General features: G+C 31.3%; 1 protein-coding gene across 1 annotated transcript; it reads left to right on the top strand.

The window, feature by feature from the left end:
- Nucleotides 1-1949: 1949 nt before the first annotated feature.
- Nucleotides 1950-20620, top strand: LOC134688540 (uncharacterized). The gene is made up of 11 exons (XM_063549328.1): nucleotides 1950-2086; nucleotides 4137-4178; nucleotides 6626-6718; nucleotides 7591-7716; nucleotides 8394-8590; nucleotides 9330-9378; nucleotides 10159-10267; nucleotides 10534-10714; nucleotides 11460-11654; nucleotides 17539-17643; nucleotides 18597-20620. The coding sequence occupies exons 1-11, from the start codon at nucleotides 2044-2046 to the stop codon at nucleotides 18870-18872; spliced, it is 1416 nt and encodes a 471-aa protein (XP_063405398.1). The 5' UTR covers nucleotides 1950-2043; the 3' UTR covers nucleotides 18873-20620.
- Nucleotides 20621-24760: the final 4140 nt, after the last annotated feature.

Below are 24760 nucleotides of genomic sequence, written 5' to 3'. Positions count from 1 at the left end.
GTTGTCAGGTTTTTTTTTTTCGATTTATGAGTTTGACTGTCCCTCTAGTGTCTTTCGTCCGTCTTCTATACACGGTTACGTTATTCTGACAAATTCTTTCTATAACTACTCAGTTACGCCGCATGATTAGGCTAGCAGAAAGGCATCACACACTAATGTTCTACTCTTTAGTTATAACTGGCCGGTTTGAATCCATGATATGAATTACAACATGCAGTCGAGTCTAGTGCGCTGTCACAAGGCAACCGATGTAGGCTCCGAGGAAGTCCAAAATGAAAAATACAAACACATGTTATAGGCGTAAGATTTGAAGTTGCCGACTTTTATTCATCATCAGGAATACTGTTCGATTTGTGAAAAGCAAGAATACGAGATAAGCAAGACTTAAAGCTGTATCGGTTAACCAATTCGATGCTAATGATATATCCAATTTATATATATATAAAATAAGGGCCTTAAATGCCGACTGGCATGAAGAGGATAGGTGAGGTGAGGTGAGGTGAGGTGAGGTGAGGTTATATACAATGTATATGCATGGCAACTCATAGTACTAGTACTACAATTTCAAAGATACTGAATATATGCAAGAACATACTTTATGCTTTATGGTGCAACTTACAAACTTATGAAATATTGTCGATAATCATAAAGGAATTGCTTGTGGTCCTGTTTTTATGACCCATTTATGGGCATTATGTTGTCTTGTATGTGCGTCCGTCCGTTCGTCCGTTCGTCCCATTTTCACGGTCCACTGAACATAGAAAATGATAGTGCAAAGACGAAGAAAAACGGGAATGTCCATGACTAAATTATATATAAACGTTGCCTAGATACAAAAAAAATGTTTATGTACACGTAGGCTATTCCAAATCAGTGTGATTTTCCCACGGTAAACCGGGTAAATTATTAATTTTAGTTTATAAAAGAAGATTCCATACCTTGTTTACCTCATGAGCCTTGAAAACGGAATTTTTATAGTCCTATAAGAATATAATATATTTGCCAGTGTTTAGAGGGTTATGAAATACTATTTAGACAAATATAAACAAGCATTTTTTTTAAAAACACGTAAAGAAAAATACAAACTTTAATTAAATTAATCTTTCGATACATTTATATTAAAGGCCCCCATATATTGATATATGTCAATTCAAAACTGACCGATCAGTTTTCAGTAAATTTAAACTAAGTGCACATTCCCTAGCAATTGAAAGAGGGCGTTATACCAACATTGAAAGAAGTAAACGCATTTGCTTATCCTGTAACAGACAAGAAATTGAGGATGAATACCATTTCTTCTCAATCTGTCCATGCTATAAATCATTAAGGGATACCTATATACAAAATATTAATAAAAATCTTAACTTCAATTTTATTAAATCGCAGTCCACTATAACACTTAAGCATTTGACTGTACTTTTAAATAGCAGTCTACCAGTCATTATAAAAATCACCATAAAGTATATTAATGATTGTAATTTATTAAGAACATCTGTATAACTTGTATTTCTTTTAATATGCATTGCCAACCTAATTTTTGTTTGTGTACTTTTTTCAATTGTTCATGAACATTAATAATGTGTTAACTGTTGATATTTATAGCCTTTTTTCTTCTTTGCTGTGAATACCATTGTCACTCTAATATAATTGAAATCAATTTAACTATTGTAAGTTTATTGTCTTAATTTTGTATGCCATAACCATTTAATGTAAATGTGTTTGTGCGAATAAAATATTGTCTATTGTCTATTGTCTATTATAATATTGAGATTTGGTCGATAGTCGATCGGTGTATTCAAGGATTTGTATAGTTATATATATAACTATACAAATCCTTGGTGTATTGTATTGAATTGTTTTTTCATAGTCGGAAAGAGTGTAAAATAAAAATTTATTTGTAATTTAAAAAATTCCGGAAAAGACCATTCCGGTGTAGATTTGTACGTTAACACACTGACAACTTGTAAACAATATGGCGGCGAAAATGGTCCTAATCTATCACAATATATTTAATTTATAGTTTTATTCATTTTTCATACCGTGATGGGTGCCAGTTGTAGTTCAGACCAGACATCAGGGTCTTCAGGTACACATGGTTTACTTACATATATGGGCTTCTTCATTGAATTAACTTTCTCTCTGTACGGTGTACCTAATTTGGACGAAAATAATTAATATGTTTGTTTCCCATTACGTCTTTGAAAAGAAAAGGTAGGTAGGTAGGGAACTTTTTTATTTTACCATATATTTTTTTTACATTCAGTGTTTTGGAGAGACATTCTGACTTAACATAGTCTATTGAAAAGTAGGGGGGTCAGACCTTTATCTGGACACTGCCACTGGGATCAAGTGTTTTTAAGCTCAGCATGACAGGATTGATCCTTTCAGGATCTGGGAATTCTCTTTTTCGAATTTTAGGATGTTGGGCTTTAAATTTCTTTTCATTCAGGACCTCAGAGTTTCATGTTTTAAGCCCCAGATTTCGGGATCAAGACACTCCCCTCAAAATTGAAAAAAAAATACTTCAGGGCAGGCTATTTTTAGCATAAAAAATAGGGAGGGTAGGGTTAAAGATTACATGGATATTTTTTTATTGGCAGTGTCTGCAGGTACCCTTGCATAGCCAAATTTGTCTTTGTAGGCTACCCATACCAATGTCCGGTTAATAATTAATTTAATATCATTAGATCGTGAATAAAATGTGAAATAAACCCGGAAATAATTGCAGTTTGTGAAAACAATTGATTACTCATTTATTATTTGCCATTCTCTTCACTGAATTCTCAAAATCAGGAAATAACTGATAATAATTGTGTATCTTTCACGTTTCATTCCTGATCAGTTTATTATAAAAATTAGGTGCATGTACCCGTAGCAATACAAAGACCAAATTCATTTAAATGCACACCGTTGGTCCGAGACCACAATTGTTGTCCCTTTATTTTCGTTGTTCACGAATATAGTCCCTAGTGTTAACAGTCATGACAGTGGGACAGGGTTACTTGCCAATAATTTTTATACCCCTTCAAAATTTATTTCTCCATGTTTAATGCCTCAAATTGTAAGTAGGGGGGTGAAATCACACTGTAAAAAAATTTGGGTCCAGAATTTTACAGGAAAGTAGTGATTTGGTCCAGTTGAAAAAGGTTAAAAATTAGCACTTCGGAAGCTGTCAAAAGATTTCATGACACCCTAAACACAAAATTGTCCATATTTTGAGTTAGAGACGATGAAGTTTTCTATAATTTTGATATAATTTGTCCCAAAAGTAATACAACACACTGTAAAAGTTTCATTGAGAAAGCGCAGGTGGGAATTTTTTAATTTTCATTTATTTTCTAAAAGAAATGCACTACGAACTGACGAATTAATTGTGGTCTCGGACCAGTTGATATACAAAGTAATTTAAACTTAACCATGATAACCATACTCTCTTAACAGACTTGGGAGACCATAAGTGTCAATTATGTGTTAATCCCTTTATGTTATCATTAAACATGAATTTTTACAGAAGAAAGTTTGACTGTAAGATAAAAATAATAACTATATATAAGTAGTTTGAAAGTATTAATTCTTGCCTCAAAAATAACACCACATGCAGGCAAATGACAGGATGTGTACAAACAAATTAGTGTTTCCCCCAAGCATGTTACGCATGGACAGATGCTATGCCATTTCTAAATGACGTAATTAATGACACCATGCCCTTTTTTCACTTCTTTAGATGACACCATTGTCTCGAAAGTGCCCTTTTCGATCGTAATTGGAAATTTCTGGGACCTCTTGTTTTTTGTGTAAACTGGATTATCTCTCAAATATTGATTATTGAACTGGTTACCTGTTACGGATTACACCTTACTTTACAAACAGATACAATGTATATGTCCTGGTAAATTGTAATGGTATTCACTGCCAATATTTTATCAACAATTTCACTGTCAATTTGAATTTTTTTAAATTGATAAAGTAGCTCTTTGGCAAGATATTTCAATACTTAATATCTTTCAATATATATGTAAATGTATAATAATATTTATATACAATGTATACTTGATCATACATTTGTTTAAAAAGGTATTACAACAGCATGCTACTGTAATTTGATCCTTAATCAATTGTACTTTTATTTCATTTAGGAGGAATTGGTGATGTTCCAAAGTTGAAAATTGCTGTAGTTGGTAAGTTAGATGGTCAATCAGGATTTCAGAAGATCAGATCACTTTTTAAACACATTCAAATTATAGTGTCACAAACTTACCAAGTAACATTGTTATATATTATATGCAGGGTTTCCGCTGGCGGTCGCCATTTTCGCAAGTTGCGAAAAAATAATAATTGTGGCGATTAAAATTCGTCATTGGCGAAAGAATTTGGCGAAAGAAATATATATAACGATTTATTTTCAGCCATCTTGTTTATTTACTTTTTTCGGGTTTCTCTGACTTTACCTATCAGACAATACTCGGAATTCACCTTGAACTCGTTAAGATTTTGACAGAAAATCAATAAGCAGCTGATTGCATTCATAGCTATCGACATCAAAGGATTAATTCATAAAGGTGTTGATTGTATGATACATGTATGACAAAATGATATAGTTAAATGGCTTCTGTTACATGTCACAAATGGATTCATTAACAACTTCACGACGCACGTGTTTGAAGCAAAGTTTTTACGCTTCCTCTTCTTCTTTTAATGGTAGTCCAAAAAACAAAATTGTTATTATGACGAAAAATGTTCAAAAGCGAGCAAAGTCTCTGATTTAAAACTATATCATTTGACCTTCATATAGATCATTTATTTGATTGGTTACTTCAAAGTCGTTTCAGTGAGACACGTGTTTCAAGCAAATAGTTTTACTTATTTACGATGGTCTAGAAAAGAAAACTTTCGTTAACTTATGAAGAGATATATGCAAAAGGTTGGCATGAGAGTAACCCTTCAATGTAATGATTACACCTTACGCGAGGGATCAATTCCATGTAATAAGATGCTTCGTTTTGTTGTAAAAACCACTTCTTATTTAGGGGGGGGGGGGGGGGGTCTGGAAAAAAGGAAAATTTTAAAAGAAAAATACATTTGTGTGACTTGGCGAAAAAAATAATAAAGTGGCGAAAAATATATTGTTTTGGCGAAAGAGGTGGCGAAAAAAATAATTGACCCAGGGGAAACCCTGATTATATGTACGTGGTATTGTCACATGATTGTCACTATTGAACAGTTAACCTTTTTAAAGACCTCAGAATTTTAAAATGTTTAACTTTTCAGGAAAAAACTAAATAAACTGCCAAATTGTTTTATCTTGGGGTCTTGGCATTGCTACAGAGACAGATACTTGACTGTATACATTTACATGTATTTATGTCTGATTGCTCTTAACATACAGATTCATTCTTTAATTTTTTAATTTATTGCAATTCTAGTTAAGTAAATGTTTGTGCATGTATCATGAACATTAGGACAAGGCATTTGGTATCAAATCTGTTGCATGCAGTTATCAATGAGCTTTGTAATAGTAAGTGATCAAGTCTAAAAGAGATGCAAAAAGAAAGGATATTTGTAAGACTAGCACATATAACAAAAGAATAGAGGCCTTTTTCTTCTTTTTTGTTTTTTATAAATAGTTAGGAATGAATTCCAATTAACTTAAGAAGTGGTAAGCACATCAACAATGTACTTTAACCCTAGCTGGCCTGTCACATTCTGTGTGTGTCTGGTACATTCTGTGTGTGCCTGGTACATTCTGTGTGTGCCTGTCACATTCTGTGTGTGCCTGTCACATTCTGTGTGTGTCTGGTACATTCTGTGTGTGCCTGGTACATTCTGTGTGTGCCTGTCACATTCTGTGTGTGCCTGTCACATTCTGTGTGTGTCTGGTACATTCTGTGTGTGCCTGGTACATTCTGTGTGTGCCTGTCACATTCTGTGTGTGCCTGTCACATTCTGTGTGTGTCTGGTACATTCTGTGTGTGCCTGGTACATTCTGTGTGTGCCTGTCACATTCTGTGTGTGCCTGGTACATTCTGTGTGTGCCTGTCACATTCTGTGTGTGCCTGTCACATTCTGTGTGTGCCTGGTACATTCTGTGTGTGCCTGTCACATTCTGTGTGTGCCTGGTACATTCTGTGTGTGCCTGGTACATTCTGTGTGTGCCTGTCACATTCTGTGTGTGCCTGTCACATTCTGTGTGTGTCTGGTACATTCTGTGTGTGCCTGTCACATTCTGTGTGTGCCTGTCACATTCTGTGTGTGTCTGGTACATTCTGTGTGTGCCTGGTACATTCTGTGTGTGCCTGGTACATTCTGTGTGTGCCTGTCACATTCTGTGTGTGCCTGTCACATTCTGTGTGTGTCTGGTACATTCTGTGTGTGCCTGGTACATTCTGTGTGTGCCTGGTACATTCTGTGTGTGCCTGTCACATTCTGTGTGTGCCTGGTACATTCTGTGTGTGCCTGGTACATTCTGTGTGTGCCTGTCACATTCTGTGTGTGCCTGTCACATTCTGTGTGTGTCTGGTACATTCTGTGTGTGCCTGTCCAAAGCTTTTTAATTGACTCACATCGGTTTATATAAACAGGTACAAAATGTATCACCAAAATTAATAACAGAACATTATCTTTTTAGGAGATAGACAGGTGGGGAAGTCCTGTGTTGTTTCAAGATACATGAAGAACCAGTTTAGTCCAATGTACATACCTACAAAGAAACCTGTTATTGGTAAGTTTCATATTGTTTTATTCAATATAAAAAGTGACATTGTGCTTGGTGTCTGTGGCACTCATGCATGCCTTATACACAAACAAAATCACTGTTATTGTAATCAATGAAAGAAAACTTCAATCTGTTTTGTTCATAAATGTCAACAGTAAATGTATTGACCAAATGTAGAAAATGTAAATATTTGAAGATTTATTGATTAGGGGTCATTTCAATGAGACAGCAATACAACACTTACACAATTGTTTAATAATACATAAAGAGGATAACAGGATTCACCAAAATACTAGACCATACTTTAACCTATAATGGTTTACTTTTTAAATTGTTACTTGGATGGAGAGTTGTCTCATTGGCACTCACACCACATCTTCCTAATACCATAGACCACAGCATCAACTGACTCCTCCTATCATGTCTATACACATGTACAAACACCATGGAAAATGTTCTAGATAGCCTGTATTAGTACAAAGTGTTGTTGGTTTAATTTATATGTTATACACCTTAAGATATTGTTTCTTTGTGTCTTTTAGTTCAAATTAGTTGCTGTCTCTATGGATATATACTAACATATGTTTCTATCAATATCAATGTCTAATACTTATTGAAACAACATATGATATCTCATAAAACTTACATTTCTTAACATTTGTCTCCCATGGAACATATACATTGATTGCTTAAGGTTTAATTATCCTGCAATAATACATTTTACAACATTTTACATAATGCATTTGAACATATCTTTATTTTATTTTAATTTGATTCATGTGAAAATGTATATTTCAAATTGGCACACACGATGCAGGGTGACACCTTGGATCTGTGTTAAAACATGAACTTATATTAATTGAGAATTATTTTTTCAGAGAGTTCTGTTCGTAAGATAAACATCCCCGGCCATGCAGTGGTAGCATTAACAGTATGGGACATCCCAGGACAGGAAGACATAGACCTGTATAGTACATACTTCAAAAACTTAGATGCTGCTGTGGGTATGTAATTAACTATGTAGAATAAGATCATTTTTGAAGGTGGAACAATATGTGTGAGTGTTCAATGTAAGGGTACTTTTTAATATTAAACAGTAGAAATAGAAAATCTTGTAAGAAATTCACAACACTATAAGTTACCTGATGAGATGAGCATTGTTTGGATCCTTTCACCTGAGGAATTGTTTGTAACTTCAAACTTATCTAAATAAATTGCTCGAATTTTTAAGGAAAAAAAGAAACTTTTAGAACAATAAATATAGTTTGAAAAATATATAATCAAAGTTGTCTCCCATTGGCCAAGTTTGATCAATTGCTAAAGAAAACACATCTAGGTAACAAAAGCTGACAAAAAAGACTTTGTTTATATATTACCAATATTTGAGCACCATGAATGGTTAATAACAAATATCTTCTCTTTTATAATATACCAGGAAGTCATCTAATGCATTTTGTTAAATTATAACCAGTTAAAATTCTATTTTGACATTTAAATTGTGAAGTTTCAAAAAAATTGTTACCTGAGCTTTGTCACAGAAAATAATAGACTAGTCAATGTTGGGATCAGTTGACTATCAGTTGAGATTAGTTTTTGTAGGTTAGACTACATGTATCACAAATACACTTATTTTCCTTTTTAAATGTCATATATCATGGGTAGTAATTTTTATTTATTTTAGTGATTGTTGATATCAATGATCCTGAAAGTATTGAGATGGCCCCTGTATGGAAGAGGATTGTTGTCAACAATACTTTTGAAACATCCCCTGTTGTTGAAAGCTCAGAAGGAGGCAAAATTGAAACCACTACTATGGAGAAAAAACCAGTTGATCCAGAAACATTTCCTGTGCTGTTGCTTGGCAACAAATTTGATCTGGTAATTATTCTGAATTCTAATATGACTTTCTTCTTTTCGTTTTGGAAACAAAACCATGTTCTTACTGCAATATTTGTTCTAAAGATAATTTTACAAACATGCATTTGTTCTTATTTTCTCATGAAAAGTTTGATATTTCATATCATTTTGGCTTCTTTAAATATAAAGTGTCTGCCTTTTGAAGTTCTAAATTTCCTATTAAAATCAAAATAATTTTATCATGCCATGCTCTATGCTCATTTTAACATTTCAACAGGCATTATATTTGTTATCATTTTATGATCCGATTAAATTTATTGACAATACTAATGCCTACACTTGTTAAAATGAGCATAGAGCATGGCTTAAAAGAATTATTTCTTAATTGAATTAAGTCATGAATTATATTTAACATGATAGAAATTAAACTGGTAGTAAGGAGTCAATGATAATGTGTTATAATCCACTGATGAATACAATATAACTTTAAAAAGATTAATGCTTTGTTAACTGATATGACAAAGAACAACTTAAAAAAAGTAACCAGATTTTTGACTTCAGATGGAAAAAATTAGTTCAAGTAGTTTTTGGTTCTTTTCCCTTTTAACACTTCTTCAGGTCAATAACAGTCATTAAAAGGATTTATAAACATGATAAAGTTAAGAAAACATTCTTATAAATTCACAAATTATTATACCAAACTAGTACACAAAACTAGTACAATAATTGATATTGATTTATACTTTTCATTTTTTTTCAGGTTGAGGAAGATGGTTATAAGGAGAAACTAAGACAAATGAAAGCTAGTGGTAATTTTATTTTTATGCCCCAGCTACGATAGTAGAGGGGCATTATGTTTTCTGGTCTGTGCCTCCATTTGTTCGTTCGTTTGTTGGTTTGTTCATCCGTTCGTTTGTCCATTCATTCCTCCCACTTCAGGTTAAAGTTTTTGGTCAAGTTAGTTTTTGATGAAGTTGAAGTCCAGTCCACTTGAAACTTAGTACACATGTCCCTTATGAAATGATCTTTCTAATTTTAATGCCAAATTATAGTTTTGACCCCAATTTCATGGTCCACTGAACATAGAAAATGAAAGTGCGAAGTTCAGGTTAAAGTTTTTGGTCAAGATAGTTTTTGATGAAGTTAAAGTCACATTTACTTGAAACTTAGTACACATGTTCCCTATGATATGATCTTTCTGATTTTAATTCTAAATTAAAGTTTTGACCCCAACTTCCCGGTCCACTGAACATGGAAAATTATAGTGCCAGTGGGGCATCCGTGTACTATGGACACATTCTTGTTTCTGATTATATCACATATCATATTATGATGCACTCAAAAGTTTTTGTAAGCAGTGGGAACAAGAGAACAACATTGTGTGATGTGTTGGATGGCATATAACCCATATAGTTTTCATTTTTTATTAGCTAAAAATTGAAGTTTTGGTCTACATAGGTTTTTTTTTAAAAAAATTTACCTACAAGTAGATGTTAAGCAGCATGGAAAATATCATTAAATAACTGTTGTATTGAAATCGTAATGAAGTTCAGAGACCCATCCTGTTTCATACAAAACTTGTTTTTCAGAAAAAGACGAGTCAGGAGCCAAAACAATCTGGAATATAACCGAGGAAGACAAGCCTGAATGTGTTAGACTTATGGACAAAATAAAACTAAAGGCTAACTTTTATGGAAGGTATAGTATTTTACATGGAAGAATTGAAATAAAGATTACCAAGGAAAAAAATTAAAAGTAATTGAAAACACATATTTATCAAAGTAAAGAGATGTGTATGAACCAATGAAAAGTATACATCATAGTAAAAAAAAAAGAACAAAGATGAATCTTTAAACGTAACAGACCCCCTTTCAATCTTCAATTATAAGCAAAGCTGATTTAATGTTATTACCCATAGCTTCAAGTTTAACGCTAGCTGACCTTCATTATATTCTGTTTTTCAGTGTAACTGCCTCAGCCAGGGATTCTGATGGGACTGTAGCAGAAGGAATTCAGTTCTTACTCAGACATGTATTACAGACAAAGTATGGCCTTAATAAATGGAAACCTAAAGAAACAAAGAAGGTCAAGGCTAAAAATAAGATTGAGGAGTATGATGGACTTGACATGACAGAAATAGAAATCGTAAGTACTGTGCTGTGATAAGTTCAAATTGTAATTTTGTTGATATTGATTTTGTGGTTTAAGCTAATTTCTTCATACAAATTGTAGAAATAATGTTTTGCAGATCATATGAGTCTAAAGCAAAACTATACCTTTAAAATTCATGAAAAGTAGTATCCAATTAACATAATGAAGGATAATAAATTCACAATATACACAGTAAATAAATCTTACAGGTTAACACAGATAATAAGATTGATAAATTCATGGTCCACAGAAAACTCAGGAAAAGTTTGCCAAAAGTAATAATGAACACTTTTCATAACCTGAGTGTTGAACTCACACACAATTTTTCAGGTAGTGGTTATTTTATATTGAAGAAAGGAGAATTTCAAGTCTTCCTAATATTTTTACTATTGGCCAAAAAAAATATAAATTTGTGCTATTTGAAGAGTGTTATGGTAACCAACTTGTACATTATAACTTTAATATTCTTAACCTCATCTTGTCACAGCTATTTGCACTCGACCTTTTAATTCAAATTACACCTTTAAATGCATTTTTCTTCTCATCACACCTTCCAAGCTCTTTGGTTAAAATTTTGGTAAATTCAATGCAATAGAAATTGGACTGAGATTTTTATTACACAAATTAAAAACTGCTTACTGATGTTAAACTTTTATTTTTACTGATTAAGAAATAGAAAAAGAACGTACTGACACTAGTATTTTATATGTATAAATAATGATTGTATGTTGTTTTTTAGTTTGATAGCATATTTAAAGTAGCTGAAATCTCAGTAAAGAAAGTGAAAATGTTAACAGACTATCACAACAAATGTTTGGGGAAATTGAGGGAATCTTGTACCAATGCTGGAATACTAGGAGAAGATGATGCTGCCAGTTTGGAGGATTGTATGATAGCACTGAGGAGGAACATTGGGGAACAGGCCAAATTAAAGGTAACTCATATTTAAATATTTTTTGCAATACATATTTTTAAAATATTACAATAGAAATAGAAAAAACACAAAAAATATTAAAAAGAAGATGTGGTATGATTGCCAATATGACAAAAAAGAATAAACAGCTCTCTCTCAAGCAGAAACCCTATTTAATGGATGTTTTGATAATTAGGCTCATTTAAGAAAATACACAGAAATATGCAAAGACGTTAAGTAAACCTAATTGTATATGCAAGGAGTAGGGAGTATTAAGTGTTATCCTTGACTCTCTGTCCATCTCATTGTCCATCTCATTTTTTTCTCATTCTTACATTAACTTTTCTTAATCCTGAATCTCATACATAATAATAAAAACCTAAACTCGCAAACAAAGTTTTGAAAGTTATTATATGATGGTGTTATTTAATTTTCTTTCCAGACAGACATAAATCCCCCCTGTTTGATTGTTAAATATATGAGAAGGTTTCCCTACCTGTAGTTTGTAAACAAGTTTTTGTAACATGTTTCTTTTTTAAAGAATCATATAAAACTATGTGATTGCATGATTGTTTTTATTTATTAATAACACTATGTGATTTTGCAATTTATACATGTTCAATTTACTATTTAATATGAGGAAGGCGCTACCTTAAATGCCAGCTTTGTACTAAGACAATGTCCTATATATTTGTTGGTTGTTTAACATCCAGTGGCAAATATTTCATGCATGTTTAGAACGAATGTCCTAGGCTTCATTAACGTATTGTTTATATCTAAAATAAAATTATAAGTTCAGATGGATCATGTTTAGGGAACGAACATTGAACTTGAAAAGCCATGAAGGGTTATGGTATTTTTCCTGCAAAAATATTCTGATTCCCAAATTGATGAATAAAAAATCTGTTCAAGCATAGGACAAACAAAATATTTTGAACCAGATCTTCACCAAAAATAATTTTGATTTTCAGATATGCAAAATAAATTTAACGTTTTTTATATGTAAAAACATAAAATCTTCCCAAACCGCACATGTCAGTCTGTACACAGTAGTTTTTTAGGTGATAATAAGGCTGTATTTGCCAATTTGTTATGATAAACCTAATACTAGTGTTAAATTTTGACTAAATAATTTTAATTGATAGCACTGAAGGGCTTCGGTAAAAAAAATCTGACTTGAATAAAAAAACATTTGTATTTCTGATCATCTTCCGTTTGTGAGTTCTACATCAATTTCATGTACTAATTCAGAGTCGGTTTTATGTCATTTCTTGCATATATTTGTGTTTGTTACATGTACATGATGTAGCTTACTTTTCAAGTTTTTATATGACAGCAAAATAAAATGGAAAATGGAAAAGGGAAATACAAGCATGTCAAAAATTTGCTTTCGAGTGAAATAAATGCTTAATCATGTCAACGTTGTTTTCAAGAAGACACATTTGGTTTCCAGACAATAACTTGAGTACATGTATAAGTGAATTGATCTCTATGAAATTTTACTAGGAGGTTCAATACACAAAAGGATGATTAGAATTGATTTTGGTGTTATGGTACATCATTATTTGGGGTGGTTTTTTTCAAAACTTTTGTTCTTTCTTCAAAAAATTACCTTATGTACATTGATTATACATGCATGTACTCATCTAGTATATATAGATGCAACAAATACTGATTTGGCAGGAGATGCACTTGAAATGGGGTGTTTTAAATATTTTATTTGTAATTTGTGTATTTTTCCTATGATATGTACTTGATAATGTGGATGTGAGTATCAGGATAAAGAAAATATATTTGGTAAGTATATATTCACTATTGACATGCGCAAATGGGCTGCAAAATTCCAAAAATTGGACATGATTTTTTTCGCACAGAAACACATGAGTTATTTCGTAAATAAAACACTTGTCATTGTTTGAAACTTTCAGTTATAAAAATTTAGTTCAGTCTGTTATAATGTTTCACTGATTGTGTGAAACTTTAAACAGAAAATGTACAAAACACTTAATAAAATTGCATTATCTGCAGAATTATTGATAACTTTTCTCACAATATATTCACAAGCACATAGAACTTACATATTGTCCAGGCTATTCTGATCTGAGTTTTTATTCATACATACATGAATACTGGCATGGCTGGTGCTGTTTCAAGTTGTCTTCTTTTTCGGTATCTTGAGAAGTATTTGTTTAACCTGTTCAGTCACTATAAAGTGTTACAATTCTTATTTAGACGCAACACATAAATAGTGACCAAAAAGGTACTGCTTCCACATGAGAGATTCTAGAAAAAAAATTAAATGTACACATTTTCAATATTGTTGTAGGACTGACTTTCAATATGAAATTAAGGATATATGTAGTAAGTTAGAGACTTCTGATGAATAGAAATAAGTGGATTCGCCTCAATACCTGTTTTCAAATTAGTCCATATTGAAGTTTAAAGGATCCAAAATTAAAATATGACTTTTGTTTGATTTCAACTGACATAAAAAAATTGTTTTTTTTATACATGTATATGCTAAATATACATCTTTGGTCGTATCAAGCTGTGCGTGGTGAAGCATTTTATTGCCTTTAGGTTTGGACTTTTTGTTTTGATTTTGGTCATGAAAATAAATTTGTAGTTCTGTTGTAAAGTTGCTAACATGAGAAGACCCAAATTGCACCTAAATTGTCAATTTTTACCAATTTTTTTTATTTAACCAGGCAAAAGTTTATTCTGTACTTATTTTGTAGACTATCCTGGTTTGCAATATAGTTACACCAATATAATTTTGAGTCCATGTAGAGTCATTGAAAAATGGGTTTTAAATTAAATCCAAACAATCCATGATACTGCAATGATACAAAAAAGAAGATATGGTATAATTGCCAATGAGACAACTATCCACAAAAGACCAAAATGACACAAACATTAACAATTATAGGTCACTGTACAGCCTTCAACAATGAGCAAAGCCCATACCCCATAGTCAGCAACACAGGTCAGTACCCAAATTCCATACATCATTGCATGTATGGTTAATTTCAAATCCTTTAAACTGGGATATAAACAGAGAATTTGATTTATTTCTTCAAATATTTTGAACAATTTGACATTATTCCATGCTTTAATATATTTTTTTGAAGAAAAGGATCCTGGTAACAAATTTAATTTGCTCATTTAAAAAAGATGATAAGATAACTTCACATGGTGAAAGTAAGATTTTTGCAGTATTTTGGCTGAAAAGGTGCAATTTGGTTACTGAGTATAATTTTGGTACTGTGATGTTATATAACCATAATTGTGTAATAGGTTGAAATGTGAACCTGATAGTGATATAGTGCTTGTTCATTGTTGTTACAATGAAAATGTTTTGATCTGACAGTTTTAAACTGATGCATTCAATATGTGGGTGACTGCTGCAGCTTGAATTTAGGATGTAGCCCACACACTTCCAAGAAGCATGCCCTATATACCTATCAAAGTCATGGTATTACAATAATAACTCCATCTTCCCATAAAATCCAATTTTGGACAATATGGGAACATACAATATATATGAAGTAGTCAGTTCTAAATGTACTATTCAGACTCAAGTCTCCTTTTATGATTGAAGTTGAACTTAGAGAGAATAAAATAAAACAGTTTCCATTTCCTGGGACTGTATAACATGTATAAGGTGTAACATAATCAATGAAAAGATTTGTTGATTGTTTGCCAAAGGAAGTACAGAATTAAAAAAATGTGAATTATTTGAATATTTTTTTATGCTTTAAACTTTTGTTAATTAAGTTAACCCTCTTGCTGCCGGAGGGACACATATGTCCATGGTTAAATGTATGCAAGCTTCTCATCAATGCTGTATCTCTTTCAATAAAAATATCGAAGATAAAACAGTGTTATGTTTTTGTCCAATGGGTCCCAAATGTAACGGTCATTATGTTGTGACGTCATATCTCGAATGACGTCGTTGTTTGACATGTTTCGTCACAGACGTTGAGCTGTCGTATTTTCCGGCATATGAAATGCAACCTTGAAAAATGGTCGGCAGCAAGAGGGTTAAGTTTTGAATTAGTCTGTGGGCTACCATAAGACCCAGAAAGGTAGGGCAGTAGGAAAAAATTGTCAGCTGGCCCTCCTTATAAGAAATGATGGATTCGTCATTGACTATACATGATGTTGAATAACCACATTCAGTGTTCCTTGGTGTGGGGAATAATGCGGCAGATGAACATAAGTAGTCATGGTCAACCAGTGCACCGGAGTAACCCAGCATGCCGGGATACATGTCAACTCGTACTTTCGGCAACTCGTACTCAGCCAACTCGTACTTTCGGCAACTCGTACTTCTACCAACTCGTACTTCTAATAAGTCGTACCCAATATTTTTTTGGCAATATATTATAAGTTTTCTACGTTTATATCCGTAGATATGGATATTTTAACTCCCTGAAGTATCCCAGTGCACCCTGAGGTAGATCCATAGAATATGAAAATGATATTTTTTACTGAACATTGCGTTGAACATGTCTTAGTTTTTTCGTGTTAGTAGAAAATATTTTTAACATTATAATGCTTCATATTTTATTATTTACATTTTTGTACCTACTAATTTATCTAATGATAGGATTTATATCTGAACAAAAAAATCCTCAAGTGTCAAGGTGTGATCGATCCTTAGAATATTTGAAGAGATGTTTTACTGAATATTGCGATAAACACTTTGTTTGTTGATGTGTTAACACTTTGTTTCTTGTTACAACGTGGACGAACCATGATTGCAATTGAAGATGATCATACATTTCACGATAGTTTATATATTTTTTCTCTAAGCTTGGTTTTTACAACGTTTAAGCCATGCATTTTCGTTTCGGTGAGGATGGTGATTGTTTAAGTATAACTCAATGGCCTTTGATGTTCATCGTGCCGCAATTATACCGATTTCTTGTTTTTATTTACTTCTCTCTGTTTATTCTACTTTTAACAAATCCATTCTATTTTTGTAAGTATGTTATCCACTAATGACCACTGATTAGCATATTGTGTACTAATAATTATTTTAATGTGCATATCAAATAAATTGCCGTCCAAACAATTTCAAACAATCAATTCTAAGGAATACTAATGATTATAACGATTAGCATTTTATAAGCTTATTTAAAACAATTATTATTGAATTTTATTAACAATGAAGGTTGTTTTTTTATTTTTATTTTGCTAAATAATGATATACGAAAGAAAGTTACAATAACTATGCATATAAACTTGATAAATAATATCAAATAAAACAAGGTTACGAGTTGGTAAAAATAGGGTACGAGTTGGTTGAGTACGACTTGCCGAAAGTACGAGTTGTCGTGTACCCGCATGCCGCATGGCCATTTAAAAAAAATCGAAATGTATTGCCTGCAAAGGTTTTTTCTGTGTTCCTATGGCTTGACGGAACTTTTACGCTAAATATGTTATCGTTAACTTTGATTTTGTGACTTTTAAATGAAGTACCTGTAATTATTTAGGTAATTTGTTTTGAACTCACTGATAATGGAATGTTGAAGCAGACGAAACATGGCGTCAGATGTTGTTGTCCTAACTTCGGTAATTTCCGTGGTACAATAAAATTTAAATAAGCTACACAAGTCACCAAAATTTCTTAATTCTTGTTTTATAAAACAAATAAAAATTCACATCGTATTTAACATCGAATTTGTTCCGTTCTGCCTGTTTTTACAAGATCACGATTGAACGAGAATTTTGGCAGCCATTAAAAAAAATTAATCGTACGAGATTTAACGAGAGTGACGAAACTTTTCAGATGGGTCGTCTAGCAAGAGTTATCGTTCTTTGTCTCAAAACGATGCTTCTACCATAAGTGCCAGCATAGCTGGCATAATAACAATGATTTTTGCAAATGATATTTCAGGTTAAAAAAGATGATGATTTTTGTAAGTTGGATGTTACTTCCAAGGATCCAGACTTTAAACCAGAGAGATACATCAGAATACTATTGAAAATTTACCAGAATGAGGTAATTACTTATAAATGAAAGTAAAATGCTAGAGACATTACCATAGTATTTCTTAAAACAATAATAACAAATCATATACATATCAGTTAATATATGATAAAAAAAAACTATGGTTTCACACTAGCTTACTGTTATAACGTACCAAGAGATTTTAATTTGATCAGTTATTGAAAACTAAATTTAAATAACATTTTCCTATCAAATCCATCAAAACATTATGGCTTTAATGTCATATGAAACCTCAATATTCTGGTTTTATGGTCATATGAAACTTCAAATTTGAATTAAAAAAGTTGAGTATATTTTATATACTTGAATGGATAAGGTTTGCTATAAAACAAGTGTACCTGAACTTGCTTGTAAAAGAAAATTCTTTATTTTATCCAAATCTTAATAATTGAATTATTGTGTTCTGTACACTCACTGATAATTTCCAGTATACAGTGACCTTTACATTAAAACTTCGGCCAAGGCACAGTTTTTGAGGGAAGGTTTAATTAACAAATAGGAATGCATTAAAAATAAATTAAAAATATTATGGCTGTATCAATTCCCTTTATTTGGTATCTGTGTTCATTGTTTATCAATGTCACAATCAGTATGTTTCTTAAAATTGAATAGTTTTAGTGTGAAAAATAGACTCTGCAATGTCTCTTTTTCTCATAAAAACTATGACAGTTTGCAAAAGATGAAAATCTTTATTTTTCTGTTTATGAAAAAAATATATAGTTAATGTTGATGAGTCAGAAATTGAAATATGCTTTTTTGATATAATGTAACCAACCTGGAACAAACTGGGACCAATACATAAAGTATGATAATGTTACCTGAAATATTAAAAAAATTATCCAGTTAATTTACCCTTTGAAGGCTACATATTTTGATAAAACAATTTGTTAGTTATTATGTAGATAAGAGCCATGTCTTCTATTTCATTCTTCTATCTGTTTCAGTTTGCAGTTGTATGTAAAGCTATTCTGAAAGAATGTCCTGCAATGATTTCCAAATTGAAGGATCAAGATGCAGAGTTGTCTACCCTTTGTGAATCGTCCTGGGAAGAGGTAGAGTTGTCCAATGGTATACCCAGGCCAAAGGATGAAGTCAATAAGATATCAGATATAATTGTACAGAACAGGGCAAGAATGCAACATACCAAATTAGAATCAGCAAAACTAATTGATAAGGTTGAAGATTACAAGAAGAAGATTAAAGCAGCATTTCTTTGGTGAAGCAATTATTAACTGAAAGCAGTTCTGTGATCAAAAAGTTTTTTGTTTACCTGCAATATTAAGACTTTTTAATGTATTTACATGTTATTTATAACAGGTATGTTATAAGACTGCATTTTCTTGTATTTTTTAATATCATATTTTTTACCCTTAATTTCTACCTTTAAAACTCCAAATAGGAAATTTAAACTTTGGAGAAGAAAATTTAGAAGATTTCTTTTTTATGACTTTCTTTAAAGATACAAAAATAATATAACACTACACAAAAAAATAATGATCTCCAAGAAAAATTATTAAACAGAAAATATCTTATCAAATGATAAAAGTCCAAAGTGCTTTTCTGCATGTTAAATGTTTAGAAAAAGGTAATATTTTTATATCTTATTCTAGTAATGCTTATCAAAACAGAAAGGTTGTAGATATTTTTCATTTTGTTTTTGTTTAGATTGACAGAATAATAAAAGTATTTTTGTATTATTTACATGTAAAGGTATAATTCTGGCTCCATCGTAAAGAACATACAAGAAAGTAGTGCATATTTTGAACAAAATAGTTCCTATGCGCATAGCTTTATCTTTGTCAATAGCAGGTATTTTTTAGTAGTTTTGGTATGAAATGAAAGCTTGAGGACTTGGGATCACTGTAGAACCCTTGTTGAAAGATATAATTGAATAATTAAGAAGTATATGAAATTTTGATAGGAGGGCACACTCTGCCTGTTGTTCAGATCAGCAGTTCCTGGTTTTGTATTATGATCAAACTTCAGGGAACCAGTGCGCTCTAATATGTAATTAAAGATATGTTGATTTTTTCAGCACAAGTGAGGATAAAGTACAGTTTTGACATGAAAAAATGTCACTTTATTTGAACTTTAGACAAATTAGCCATTAATGCTTGAAATTGCAGAATTTAACATGGAAAGCAATGGGGCTATGCATTAGTGGTTTTATACCTAAAGCTTTGTCTACACTCACCTCTATGAAACATTGATTTAAAATGCAATTTAGCAAATGAAGTATTTTTTTTTGTATTTATAATTTGTTTTCTCAATTACTTATAAAATGAATGTCAGAGAACCATTTTTGTACCTGTCATATATGTTATTTGTTAATTCTATTAAGTCATTATGATTTTATTGTATATCTGATTGATTATGACGATGAAAAATCAAACCAAAACTTTTCTCAGAACCAAAAAGATTGCAAGAATCAATTAAGTGCAGGAACACTTGTGATGTGAACTAGTAAAATGTGGCATTTGCATCTTAACATTTTTATTGTATAATTTAATGTTATCGTGTAAATATTTTCGAACCTTAAATGTATACAATTATAAACTTGCAAAGTTTTTTGTGAGGACAATTTTTCGTAATTTTTCATGTTTCATGTGGAATGCCATATGACTTGTAGTGATTAGTATTTTCATAATGCCAAAAGAAATTGTAATATGAACTTGGAATAAAAAGATTGATCACAAAACACAATTATTACTTAATAAAAAAAATAACATTCTCAAACCAATTTAATTCCATTTTCCTATTTAGATTACATGAGAAAACATTTTACATTAATCTTATAATGTCATGGCATTCATCTTTTGCAAATCAAAATAATTCAAAAAATTAATTTACTAATTTTAAATGACATTCCTTTTTATCTTTTTACTAGATGGTTATTTATATATATATTTTTATATTAACAACTTTATACAAGTTAGATTAATAAACTGAAGCTGGTCTTCACATTGAATTCAGTTTTATTGTCTTGCTTTTAGAGAATGTTGCTGTAGTTGTGACATATGTGTTACATAATAGTGTAATTAGACAATATACGTATAGTATCTTGAAATATGAAATTTATATGTATGAGGCTTAGAAACGGGAAAATGCGAGGTTCTACTGAGCATTTTCCCGTTTTGTGCCGAAGACAAATAAATTTCATATTTCAAGACACTATATGTATATTGTCTTTATACTGAAATCAAAAAAAAAAATTTAAAAATGAAAAAAAATATATAACAACAATTGTTAAAAAAGTGTTTTAAATTTCCCTCTTGGGGTACCATTTTGGGGTATTTCCCTATGAGCGTAGTCCAGGCGATAAGACATTGACATATTAAGGAATTAGAAAAGGAAAATGAACTTAATTAATAACATTTGATAATAATTGTATATAAATTACCAATTTGAAGACATAAAAGTTGAAATTTATAAAAGTTTGACTATTGTTACTTTACGTTGTCATGGTCGTGACGTGACGTTGTTGATGAAATACAATAAGGAGGCAGAGCTTATAGGTTAGTTGGGGTCATTGATGTATAAAGCTAACGTTTATACGTATAGCTTTATCTGTATAGTAAAATAGCTGATTGCAGTATAAACTTGATTAATAGAGCAATACAAAAGATGCTTATCAATATCTAACTTTTGTTTTAAGTATTCATTTGGTAGTGTCCTTTGCCCTTGACTGCACTTCCGTGTTCAAGGAAGAAAAACAATCTACATATATTCAAGAAAATTATGTATTATTAGCAATGAGACAACTCAACAAGAGACCAAATGACACATAATTTAAAACACAACAATAGTTCACACTAGGGCCTTCAAAAATGAGCAAAGGCCCTACACCAGAGTCAATTAAAAAAGGCAAAATATATAACAAATGTAAAACAATTCAATGAAAAAATTGAACAGCCTAAATTATGTACAAAATTATAAACACAAAAATGTACAACAGGTAACACATTAACAATGACCACCACAAGATTACAGGCTCCTGACTTCCTGTTTATGATAGTTTTGTATATAAAAGAAATGCCAGACCCTTATATAACAAAAATAAACGTAAGGATATTTATAAAAAATTTGGGACAATTAGATAGACAACATAGATCAGAAACAGCGGTAACTTTAAAATGCAACACACACAGAAACGAACAATAATATAACAATGGCCATCTTCCTGACTTGGCACAGGACATTTATAAAGGGGGAATAAAAATGGTGGGTTGAACCTGGTTTTGTGGCATGCCAAACCTCGCACTTAAATGGCAAAGTTAAATATAACATTGAAATGACAACACACCATTACAGGACTACAATACAAATAAATAGGAGAACATATTAGACAAAGAAACACATGTTTTTCTAAATGTAAAGGGTTTTTGATACTTTATAATAGCAAATAAATACAAAGAAACAAACAAACGTATGTATTTCTATATGAAGAAGTACTGTCTATTTGACTAGTTATACTCCGAAGACTAGAAGTTTACCTATCAAGGTACTGAATGTTTTGACATATCAAAATGTCAACTTGAAATCGAATAATGTATGAAGAATTTTCTATGAACCGAAGGTTGTTTTCATTTTCTGTAAACCAATAGTCAAGACTTTCGTGAACAATACCGGAAATTTTATATGCTATTTATATAGATCTATATACAGTTTTATTTGTCATATCCTTTGTAACTTGACGTAGAATGCTTCATCGTTATGACGATTTATAGTTTTTAATTTGTTCTACTTAAATTTCCCATGAGAACTTGTAGTGATATGATGTAAGCTGTAAATTGAAAACCCATTCTATAGTTAACAAATTTAACCAGGAAGTTCTTAATATTTGAAGAGTGTTATTTTATTTTAAGATTAAAAAAATCTGGAATACAAACAGATAAACGAAATGTAGCATGTCACATAATCAAATAAAAAATAATGCTTACAGCAGTTATTGTTTGAAGGTCATATCTTTCTTTGTTGATATTTACTGTAGAAAATGTTTTTAGAAAACAACTTGACAAGTACTTTAGTACATAAAAATATCGGTACTAAAAGTAAAATCACAAAAATACTAAACTCCGAGGATATTAAAAAAGGATCAAATGGCGAAATCAAAAACTCAAACACATCAAACGAATGGATAACAACTGTCATATTCCTGACTTGGTACATGCATTAAGGTCTTATTTGTATATACAAATATCCTAAGGACACACGTATTACATTTTCTGAATGTGTGTTGCATCTGTATTCATTCGCATTACGAAGATTGCAACACAAAAACGTAAATTTAAACAAAAGTGGAAAGTATCTACGGATTGAAATTGTTCTCTTTGTTATAATACAAAATGACTCAACTTTACATTCTTCAGAAAAGGTTAAAGCTTTACTGCAACTTTCATTGAAGACTGGAAGTTGCTCCTGGTTTCCTATATGCTGCTGTATCAAATGCCAAATTTCAAAATTCATGTATTATATTTGTATAAATTGTTATTTCTCTGACCAATAAGCACTAATAAAAAGTAACAACACAAAAATCCTGAACTCCGAGGAAAATTCAAAAAGGAAAGTCCAAAATCAAATGGCAAAATCAATATTTCAAACACATCAAACGAAGGATAACAACTGTCATATTCCTGACATGGAACAGGCATTTTCTTATGAAGAAAATGGTGGATTCAACCTAGTTTTATAGCTAGCTAAACCTCTCACTTGTATGACAGTTGCATCAAATTCCATTACATTGTCAACGATTTGTGAACAAAACAAACAGACACAATAAGTAAAAATGTCAAAAATAGGGGTAAAACAGTCAACATTGTAATATCATCTTAATCACTTTAAAAACAACAAATGTAACGAAGAAGCACAAAAAGGCATACATCAAATTTAAATGTATGTTTAATATATATAATATATAAGTGTGATCGGAAATAAGTGATCAATTCATAAGTATCTTGACTAAACAGAACTTCAATCAGATGTGTTGTTGTATATGTTGGTGAAGTTCAAAATGTCTACAGCTTGCAAAAACAAGTTAAAACGTCTACTCTTGAACGAGGAAACGTTTTTAGTGGAAAAATTCAGTTTACCAGGAAAATATTACTAGCAGTTCAAATTAAATAGTAGCGGATCCCAAATTTGACGATTGTTATGTTTTAGTGGTGTTCGGAGCCAAAAACAATCATTAATAATTCAAGTGAGTTCAAATCTTTCATGAACATGATGAAGTACTGGATCCTAGACTAATGATGACCTCGCAGACTTCTAAACAAACAATCATCAAACAAATGTAAGTATTATACAATAGCATTAACGGTACCTGATGTGCTGCATTATATGAGCAAACATGAAATTGTGATGCCGTCAACAAATATGAGCATCATAAACGGCTTGCTCAATAATATCTGTTTTTCCTCAGTTCATACAATGCATGAACGCAAGTTTTCTTTGCAAAATAGTGGCGAAGAAACCAACCATGTCTACAGGACATTCAAACTCGTAAGTCGAATATAAACTGACAACGCCATGAATCAAAAATAAACTCGAAAACAATGGGAAAATATCAGAAAAAGTAGTACCCGCGAATGGAAAAATCCCAACTAAAATTGATTACAATTCACTAACAGACGTATTGAGTGTTTAGGAATATAAAAAAATTTCATCATCAAATCGCATAATCTATAAATAGTTGGACACATTTTCTGTAAACCGATAGTTGTATGCATTACCTAAATACATGAATTAAGACCGTCGTAAAAATACAGGAAATTGTGAATGCTATTTATATACATCAATATCCACAGTATTATTTGTCACATCCCATATTACGTAATAAGTAACTTGACGTGGGATGTTGCATCTTTTTTACGAATACTTGAATCTTAAATTAATCATAACAAAGATTTTGTTTAAAATGTATCAATTGACTTTTTAAATTTTTTTTTTAACACTAAATGTAACAAGTAACACGACGTTGAAGCATGTTCCAAATTTGTATAGTACCAGACATTCACATCAATTATTGATTGACGATTCGAATGATAAAGTCATAATTTTTTGTTGACATTGACCATGAAAAATGCTGCATAAAACAACTTATTAATAATTT

The sequence above is a fragment of the Mytilus trossulus genome, chromosome 10, assembly GCF_036588685.1.
Source record: "Mytilus trossulus isolate FHL-02 chromosome 10, PNRI_Mtr1.1.1.hap1, whole genome shotgun sequence".
Taxonomy (NCBI): domain Eukaryota; kingdom Metazoa; phylum Mollusca; class Bivalvia; order Mytilida; family Mytilidae; genus Mytilus; species Mytilus trossulus.
The sequence above is the reverse complement of the archived record's forward strand: the minus strand, read 5'-3'. Positions and strand labels throughout refer to the sequence as shown.